Source organism: Triticum aestivum, chromosome 5B (assembly GCF_018294505.1).
Source record: "Triticum aestivum cultivar Chinese Spring chromosome 5B, IWGSC CS RefSeq v2.1, whole genome shotgun sequence".
NCBI lineage: Eukaryota > Viridiplantae > Streptophyta > Magnoliopsida > Poales > Poaceae > Triticum > Triticum aestivum.
This window is the reverse complement of record NC_057807.1, coordinates 252,833,439-252,843,919: the sequence shown is the minus strand read 5'-3', so window position 1 is coordinate 252,843,919 and position 10,481 is coordinate 252,833,439. Positions and strand designations below refer to the sequence as shown.

At 49.3% G+C, this 10,481-nt stretch overlaps 1 protein-coding gene across 1 annotated transcript; it reads left to right on the top strand.

The window, feature by feature from the left end:
* Positions 1-7,065: 7,065 nt before the first annotated feature.
* Positions 7,066-9,886, top strand: LOC123111230 (protein STRICTOSIDINE SYNTHASE-LIKE 10). The gene is made up of 3 exons (XM_044531976.1): positions 7,066-7,539; positions 8,602-8,868; positions 9,039-9,886. Exons 1-3 carry the CDS (start codon positions 7,259-7,261, stop codon positions 9,613-9,615), a joined length of 1,125 nt encoding a protein of 374 aa, XP_044387911.1. The 5' UTR covers positions 7,066-7,258; the 3' UTR covers positions 9,616-9,886.
* The last annotated feature ends 595 nt before the right edge of the window (positions 9,887-10,481 follow it).

The window sequence follows — 10,481 nt, the reverse complement described above, 5'->3', positions numbered from 1 at the left end:
CATGACCCATCGCCAAGCTATGAGCATGAGCAAAGGTCTTCCAGCCACGCTGGAGAAGCATAACGTGAGGTGCGGAGAACTCTAAGTCCGCCTGCATGCTGCCATTGCTGCAGCCCCTCATGTGCAGCCTCAGCCCCGGCGGCTGTTCAACCTCCATCACTCTTGCGAATGGATATGGAAGCCGAAGACGGCTGCACGGGGCCCACGCATCTTGACGATGAATCCCAATGGCTGGTCCCCGACGTGGCCTTTGTTTGGGCCCAGGGCGACTGGAGGATGAGAGGTCAAGCCACCACCCCTCCCTCCTCGCCCCGGGGTGCCACGGCGACCACGTCCTCGTCATCTACCGCCTCCTCCTACACTGGGCCCCACCCCAGCGTACCCAACGGGAGGAAGGAGGTATTGTCGAGCAGAAACCCTCGTCGCCACTACTGGGGTACCACCACGCCCTCTCCCCCTTACCATGGTGGAGAGAAGATGTCAGATGGGAGGAGGAGGAGATGGGTGTGAGTGAGCACCTCACCCACATCCCCTTTTATAAGCAAACGGGGCCGGGGGCTGGCTCCTCACCCAGGAGGCAACCGCCCCACTCCACCAATCCAACTTCTCTGCCTCACCAACGGCGCACAGAATCAAGACCGACCTCCTGCGCTTATCTGTGGCACCTGGCTTTCTACCATGGCACTCATTCACGTGCCCTCTGCGTCCGCCACCAACCCTGCGCAATGCATGCGGCATACGTGGCAAAAACGGCAGGGGCGGAGGAACTAGTGGAATGGCAGTTACCGCCCCGTTAACATGGGACATGGGCAGCCCACAGATCGTGGCATAAATATCCCCCACGACATCTTGCACGACACACGGGAAAACTGGAAACTGAATCAAGCACAGGTTAATGAAGAAGCAAGGAAAATATCAAGAAGAGAGCCTCCACAAGCGCCTTGCCTATGTACCTAATAGGCCCACCCCAATGGTCCTCAGCAGCACGTTCGGGCCAGGCCCGGGGGCTCCTGTCGGTGCAACAAACCTTCACGTATGTTGTCCAGACTGTACACAGGCGCAACAACGAGGATACAACAGCACCAAGCTCCCTAGACGAGACCAAGCCAGAGAGGTAGCTCTTTGAGGAATCAAAGGGAGGATCAAGAAGACCAAGACAAGCCAAGGGAACAAGATGTCACTAACAAAAGACCTCCCTTACTGGGCAAGCGAGCCTGGTCAGGTTGAGGCCTCACCAAGAACAAGTCCCAATATGTCCCCGGCAGGCTTGCCGAGGCCGCCAAGGGAAAATCTCCCCGCCAAGACTCCACGCTCCACGGCATAGCGACGCAAGTCACTTATCAGTGTGGTGTCGAGCCCCCAAGTCATTAAGTGGTTGTCATTTGGTAGGTGCCAGCCATTTGGAAGGGAGATTCCCCCTATATGGCACCCATCCAGAGGCGTGTCCCGCAGACAGGTAGAAGATGATTAAGCGGCGTGGCAGGCCTGCCGGGCTACATCCTCAGCGTGACACCTAGCAGTGCAATTAATGCACTTTGTCCTAACTATCAGAGTTAGGTATGATAGCACTGTTGGCTATCTAATCAGTAGATAATGATTGTTTTGCCACTGTGGTGACCCCTTAGCCTATAACAGGAGGGCCATGGCAACCTGAAAAAGGATTCGGACCCTTGTACACTCATACATGCGTAGCTGCTCTGCCCAAGGCGACCTTGCCGGGCTTGAGTGCTGCGCGTCCACCACGGTCCTCCCTTCAATCCACCAAAGTAGGAGTAGGGTTTTACGCTTCTCAGCGGCACGGACCTGGGTAAAAACCACTAGCGTCACCTCTGCCGTGTTGTTCCATGGCTTCTGCTCTTTGTGCTACGTGATCTCCCCCCTGCTGAACCACAAGGGGCTGATGGCCCCATAGGTGATCGTGTTCCACCACGAAAGGATAGCAATTTTTGAGGTCCCCTCAAGCTCGAAATGATATTTACCTTGAAGGTACATGGTTTGCAATTTTTCTTATACACCTTCAGACTTTTGTATTTGGTCTAATGCTGTTGCACAGCCAGTATACCAATGCTGAAACTTGTTACCTTTAGATTGTGTATAGTTAATTCTTATAGAAATCTTCCAGTGCTAGATTATGGAAATCTATTCAGTAAAACCATTTTACTATACCCCATAATAAAAAAATTACTCTACTATTGCACTAGCCACCGGATTATATATTTGTACTATTCGAATGATGTTGCATAGTTGCATTAGCATATGGACATATATAAGATGTGGCAAGCTTTCCCAGATATGTGATAAGAAAACAACTACCTGTTTTTTCTAAATACTAAATGTTTGGGTACTTAAAATTGAACTGCAAAAACGTCTTATATAAAGGAACCGAGGGTGTAGAGTTCATTCAAATTATGCCGGCAAAGCTAGTCACACCTTTGTTAAAATTAATGTTCATTATGTTACCGGAGGAGGTCTGCATGTTTGTCTCTATTGCCTGTCGATTACATACCTGGCATCATGATGTAATGGTAAGTCTTTTTTTGTACAGTGTCACCGAATTGTCAAGGCGGTGATGGCATTTTATTTTAGTTGAGCTACACAGAAAATGCTTAAAAGAAGAGGAAAGGTCGGGAATGGTTCAATCTTTGAGAAAATACTATGTATGCCTTCCTGACATCGGCCGATGTTGCCTTATTTATTCCTTCAAACAGGTGTTTAGAAACAGTCTTGCTACCTTTTCCCATTAAGAAATCGGAATGCTTATATTTTGTGAGTCTATGCTTCAACTAGTGTCACTTTTATAGTAATCACACTTTCAATATCTGTGCAAATAGGGATGCTCGATTTTAGTGGAACTACACAATAAGTCCAAATGGTTCAACATTATGAGCATTTTTCTTCCAAACAGATATATCTGATTGGTGGCACTATGAGCTGTTCATTACCAAGGTACATGGTTTGCTACTATCTTGCTACTTTTTTGTACTATCATTAGATAGTAATATTAGTGGTTTGCATGTAAATTTATTGGCAGGGTGGACCTACATTGGTGGTGCGGGGCATGATTCAGTGATTGGATGCTCAATTTCGGTTGTATGGATTTCACCTCTTCCATCATTGCAAACATGGATATCCTTGGTCTGATGAAGAATAGGCGCTATATTTCTGCTCTGTACCAGCAAATCAGTTTAGTACCAAATTGTCCAGTGCAAAACATGATAAATGCTAAATGGAAACGACTAACACAGGCGTGTTTAAACCGAAAATACAAGGTGGGGTATATGTTAACTAGCTGGTTGATATTTGTGCAAACAGATGTCTGATCGTTGCTATTTGGCGAACAAACAAAGTGGCCTCAATTTTTGTGGAAATGCACAAGAAAATAGTATACGCACTGCATGCAGTGCCATTTGAAAATAGACACAGAAAGATTGGATAGTCACTTCATAGACTGCACAAAAGTAGTATTGTACTATTTATTGGCCAACACTAGATGCTTCATTGCTTTCTTATGATTATCCAATGGGCATCATTTTGCCAAAGTTAAAGTTGTATTCCGAAAATAGTCTCGCCATGTGATCGACACATGACCAACTCATATTGGATGTTCCTCCATCATGTGTGGTTCACTCTCATGGTTACATCTTTTGGTGAAACCACTTACGTTTGCAAGTGGAAATGTAGATTTCGCAATCAAATTTGTATTTCACTCTATACTGAATGTTGGCCCAGAGAAGCATCCATGTTAGTAGCAAGACTAGATGTTTTTTCTTGATCTTTGCTTTAGGAGCTACATATTGTATATGATATGTGAATCATTGAGATGCATTAACATGTTGATCTTATGTATGGGAATCATACTAGTTGGTTGTGAATTTGGGCTATTAATAGGAACTTATTACAAAGCCAGGCATGTGAGTCTCGTGTGAACATTTCGGGCGGATCGGCTCTTACTACTATACGCAACATGATCCTTATTTCTGTGTGCTCAGTGTTTACAAGTTACTAGCAGTTCCTTATTTCTGTCCACTCAGTGTTTACAAGTCAGTGATCGATCACTAGCTAACCTACTAATATGCTCCTGGCAGTTTTAGTTGCGATGCAAGATACAAAGGTGGCAGTTTTTTGAATAAAAAATGCCTACCTCTGAAGAAATTGACATGTTGTTCTGAAGAAAATGCCATTGGAATATGAAGAAACTGCCAACAAAAATGTTCGCAAATGCCTTATCTCTCAGCGAACGTTTATCAGCTATTGTGATCCTACACGTACACTATCCGACCGACTCGATCCTACGCGAATAACCAGCGGATCACGCAAGTACCTCATCTAGATGAATCGGGTGCACTCATTTGACCGTCATGCCGATGTGCGACCCAACACGGACGGGACGCGCCACTGACGGGATGGGACGACATAGTCATAATTTCAGTTTTTCTAGTTTTCCACGGCAAGCTGGCGTGCTAAGCCATGCCTGCTTATGCATTGAATTCCGATAACTGTGATGACCATCGCGTTTCCCGCAACATGCTGGTTCACCTACCTTCCGCCTATAATTACAGGTTCTCGGCGTTCTCCGGTGGCACCATCACCCAACTCGCCCTGTCCTCATAAGCTCCCACGGGCCCGACGTTGCTCGCCACTTCCCCTCGCTCTCGCCACGTCCGCCATGCCCCCGCCCGTCTGCAATAGGCGATGCCGGAGGCGGTCACCGCCGGAAGTAGTGTTCGGTTTTTCACCGGAAGGCAGGCGGAGGGAGGAGGATTCTATCGGTCTTTAGACGGCAATGCAGAGTATGAGGATTTGTTGGAGCGCGACCGCTTGGCAGAAGAGCAACGTATCACTGATTTGCGCCGCCAGCGGCGCATGGAGCAGCAGTGCACCGACGCTTTGAATCGCGAGCAGAGCACCCGCAACTGGGCCGACTACATGGAGGCCGGCGCCCGGCAAATAGCCTTAGAGGCTGTCGGGCATGCACGCGTTCGCGACGCCAAATTTTACTACCAGCTCGTCAAGTGAATTTCCCGCTTAGAAGTCGAAGCTTCGGTGGACTACGCTGGCATGGAAAGGGCCAACGCGCGCGAGCAACGCGCCCTATCTCACCTTTGCCAAGTCCGAGATGAGGAGGAGGACGTCGGTGCCAGTGTTTAGCGTGTTTGTAAAATGGTGGGGAGGGCTGGTGCGGGTGCTCCTGTCTGTGGTGGCGACGCTTGGCTGGGACTCTACCTAGCTCGGGGTCGACCGGATCCATGGTGGGGTCACAGGGTGGAGCGGGTCTGTGCAGGAGTTGACGACGTTGTTGGTGCACCGGCACGCGGCACACGGTTCAGCAGGCAGGGCAGGGTGGTAGCGGTGGCCACCTTCTTCGGGGTTTGTACCGATAGTGCGCGGGGTTGGGCGGGTGCCGGTGGTGCCGGCCGCATGCGCCATGGGGAAGGTCCAGATCTTGGGTTTGTGCTTGGGCGGATCAGATAGGGGGGCGAGGCAGATCAGAGCTTGTGCTTCGGGTAGGTGAGTTCAGGCTTGCTCCGGGTTTTTCTCACGGGAAGTTCTCGTGCTCTCCTCGTGGGTAAGATGGTCGATGGTGGCGGTCATGGTATCGTTGCGTCGGTGCGTGGATTGACGCTAGTGACCACGGACAAGGCGTCGTGCGAGCTCGCTTGAGCCAAGGGCTTGGGGCTTGCTTACGACGACCGTCGGTATTCATGAAGTTGTGTCCCCTCCCCCCCCCCCCCCCCCGGGTCCACTAGGATTGGCTGGAGATGCAGGCGTGGGTGCCTCCTATGGTGGAGGCGACTACCCAGACTCGGTGACGATTGTCGGGCTAGGAGTAGATGGTGTGCCTCTGCTCTTCCTACTGTGGTTGAGTGTGTTATGAAATGAGCGGCGTACAGTGTCTGGCGACAGGGATGCCGGGGTGGCGGCCCCGGATGGCGGTCCACATGGTTGCTCTCCGGCGGGCATCATCGCGACGATGGTGGCTCTCCTTCTGGTTTGTGTGGGCGACGGGGGGTGTTGCGGCGGGTGGCTCGCGTGTGCTCTCTGTCCTCGGGCGACACCATGATCTGGATCTACGGATCTAACCTGGTCACTTTCGTCCTGGCGGTCTCGTTGTGGCACGGGTGACTTGCAGAGCGAAAGACCATTGGTGTCACGCTCTTCTTGAAGACGCTGTCGAGGTTCTTCTCTCCGTGTCAGGGCTTCGGGTGAAGACCTTTGTCCACTGTGGACTCGGCAACGGCGACGCTATGCGCCGTTCTCCCTTTTGGGGGCGTTGTCGTGGAGTTTAGGTGTGCTAGGTGATCGCGTGGGCTGTGTTCAGATCTTTGTGTGTTCTTTGCTCGTAGCGTAGTCGCGTGCGTTCTGCGTGATCTGATTATCATGGGATCGGCTTTGTATGGGCATGTACAATGGAGGCATCATGTTGATGGTGCCTCATGCCATCCACGTAGATGAAATAACTAGTATGATTTACATGTATAAAATAAACAATATTCTATTAGGCCCTCACCTCCCTCCTTTTTTTGAATTTTCACTCTTCCTTTTGGTTCTCTCTCTTCTCTTTTCCCATTTCTTCATCTTTTTGTCAGGGAAGAGGCCGGTTCTTCGGCAGTAGGCAGGTTCTCTCCAAAAGCAGATGATTAAACCCATTTGGACCACTTTTGGTTGATGTGGCAACTGAGGCATCTGTCCAGCATAGAGCATTGGCCATGCCTAAGAGGACTACCTCACCACCTTGCATCGTTCGCCTTTGTATTTTGATGGTTGTTGTTTTTTATATAAAGCGGGACCAAAGTCTATTTCGAGAGATTTAAAGGTGAGGATTCATTTACGGCGAGCTTTCCAACCTCAGGATTAAAGCAGACTTTACTCAATTGCACGAAAGTGCCATGGCTTTGGGTGTGTGTCATGCGTGCGTGCTGCCCGCGTCTCCGGGGATAAGTGACGTGCGCGCCACCGAAGTCTCGTCGTCTCCTCTAGGAGTCTGGGCACCGTGACCACCGTCCGTCCCACCTGCCAAGGGAGCGCCATACACGAAAGACGACGAGACGAGACCAGAGCACCAGACATACTACTATACTGCATCGTATACGAGTACGACGCGTAGGACTCCAGGTCTCATCCCTTCCCTTTAAATCCGTTCAAACTAGCGTGGGCGTCGCCGTGTCAGGCGGCCATATATAGCCCTTGTCGCCCGGCGTCATCTATATTCCCCTGCGTTCCATCGATCGTGGTATCGCCGCGTACGTGGCTGGCGACCATGATGACCATCAGCTGCAGGCTCGTGGCGGTCGCCGTGGCGTTGGCCTTGGCGGCGGCGCTCCTGTCGTCATCGCCACTGCGCGGCGACGTGCGGGCGGTGGTGGAGATACGCGACGTGGAGCTGATCCCCGTGGACGGCGGCGCCGCGGGGCCGGAGAGCGTGGCGTTCGGCGTGGGCGGCGAGGGCCCCTACGCGGGCGTGTCGGACGGGAGGGTCATCCGGTGGCTCCCGGACGAGGGCCGCTGGGTCGAGCACTCCTCCGCCGCCGCGCCAGAGCTGTAAGCCTTCGCACTACCGTGTCTCCTTGCTTCTCCGATTCCATAATGCATCTGCATGTGTTGCATGACGAGCCCTCCAACCCCCCTCAAAGTAGAGCAACCTCATCAGTTTATTCCTTGTTTTTCTTTGAGAGGAACGAAATAGCAATTCTCAGTGATTGTGCCTTGCACGACTCACTTCTGATCAACTCAGTGATTCTTTCCTTCGACTATAATTAACTCTCTGATTGATGGACGGCACGCCGCTCGATCGGAAACCGACGTTGTACTACGTACTACTACGGCGACTATGATTAATTAGAACCGCTGGTTAGCTAAATCGTTTGGTAATGATGTCACGTCACAGTATGGCTGCTCCTGCTTTGCCGCGCTACCCGCCGGAGACAGAATTGTCGATGGCTCCACGCGCGGACAAGCAACCAAATGCTGCACTGTTGTTATCTTCTTCAGCACAAGGCAAAAAGGCAATCACCGTCTCACGTAGCTGCCCTTCCTGTCCTGTCTCCGACACCCGTGGCAAACTACCAATTGGATCCAGATTTTTCCCGGGGGGACTGACTACTGACAGGACAGATAGATACTCCTACTATGTCGTGGATCTATGCGAATTTTCTTTTCAAAAATGAAGGCTGTGATTAACGTAGATACACAGAGAATTGTACCTGCCGTGAATCCAAAATGCCATTTCTAACAAGAAAGCAAAAAACAAAAAACTATCACATCCCTTGAAAATATACACTTCTCCTGAATTGGGAAAAATTTTCTGATAACAATAAAACGAAACCATCTACACTGCTTTTAAGCAACATCTTGATCCGATCATGTCAGAAATTCAGATAGATAGCGTACCCCCATAAATCATGACTGGTACAACACCAAAGTACTACATATGTACCACGTGTGTAGTACTGTAGTCTTATACGTCACATTCTGATGAGAATGTAGGGGACGAGTAATAGTGCTGAGTATCAACATCGTCCACATTTAATTAACATCAAGGCGAGATAGCTAACGCTAAGCGTCTTTGATTTGACTAAAGCTGATCACTCGTGTGATCTGCAGATTGGATAGTTGCAGAGGATCCCAGGACCCGATGAAGGAGCACGAGTGTGGGCGTCCGCTGGGCCTCAAGTTCAACAATAAAACTGGGGAGTTGTACGTCGCAGATTCCTATTTTGGGCTGAGAGTGGTCAGCCCCGGGGATAACGTTTCAAGGCTGATTGGGCCTGGACAGCCTGGGAGCCCCTTCAGCTTCGCCAACGGTGTCGAGATCGACCAGGAAACTGGAGTTGTCTACTTCACCGAGACCAGCACGAGGTTCCACAGAAGGTAACGCCATCCCCGTCAGTTCTTCTGCTTACTTTGGTGAAGTTTTAGGCATGTTTTAAGTGCATGAATATCCGCACGAATCAGGACAAATTCTCACATTCCAAACACACAAGCATCGTTATTTGTACTACTAGTTAACCTAACGAGTGAGGCTTGTATTTCATTTGCAGGCAGTTCTTGAACATTGTCATATCCGGTGATGCCACCGGCAGATTGCTCAAATATGACCCTAACACCAACGAGGTTCAAGTCTTGGTCGACGGCCTGGCATTCCCCAACGGCCTTCTCATGAGTGAAGACGGATCCCACCTTCTCCTCGCCGAGACCACAACTTGCAAGATCCACCGATACTGGCTCAAGACACCCAAGGCCTCAACCCTCGAGGAACTCGTGCAGCTACTGGGCTTCCCGGACAACATCAAGGCGAGCCCGAGAGGCGGCTTCTGGGTCGGCCTCCATGGCAAGCGAGGTAAGATCGCCGAGTGGTCCACCTCTTTCCCGTGGTTGAGGAGGTTGGTCATGAAGCTGCCACCCCAGCGCGTGCAGCGTGTCATAGCGTTCCTGAGCCGGTTTGGAAGTCAGGTGATTGCGTTGAGGGTCAGCGAGGAGGGGAAGGTGTTGGAAGAGGTAATCGTTCACGACACGGCGAGGAAGATGTTTGGATCCATCAGTGAACTAGAGGAAAGGGACGGGTGCTTGTGGATTGGCTCGGTTCATTTGCCTTTTCTTGGGCATTACTGCCTATAGATAGATTGAGTGATGATATACAGAGTGCAAAGAGGGTGTGTCGTGTTGTCTCGTTTAGTCATATAGAGGAAATTAGATATTACCGTATTAGGATACATTATTGTGTAGAAAAGGTATTGCCTAGACTTTAGTTTCTTTTTCATTTTTTTTGAAGTTGTGTCCCTTATAGCTTCACTTTATTGGGAGTGACTAGCATATAATCTGTACATGTGGTGCAAAAACTAGAAAAACTATTATAGGCCATCAGATCAAACATTAATGGTGCGGATTATAGTGGAGGCATCTCATGCCACTAAATGTATATTTCATGGATAGTTAGATACTCCCTCCATTAAAGGCCACTATGAAATATACATTTTGCATCTATACAAGGCCACCAACAGTAATCGAGGAAAGAATTAATGACATTTTCTCGTACTAGCAACCCGTTTACTACTCGCATGCTTGCAATCATAATGACACTAGCTACTTTCTCCACTCAGTTTCTTGCATGCATGTTACGTATTAATGGTCCCAATAAACGAAAAGAAAAGCAGGCTTGCAACATATGCATTAAATTTTATCTTGGTAGTACCTGTAATCTGAGTTTGTGGCCTTGTACATAAAAATGAAGGGAGTATAAGACATGAATTTTCTTGCTTTCAAGTGTTTTGTCCTGAGTAAAGACTCGCATCGACTTGATGCTTCATCTTGGCATATACCACTTCCGTAGTGATCTTGGCACACACTGCGAAATTTGAAATTTCAAGTAAAAATCAGAATATATGAACAAAATTTTAAAACCAATTTATTTTCAATTTACGTGAACATATTTTGTGTTTGTGTAAAAAATGAATACAGGATTATTTTCTAAATTCCAAACACAT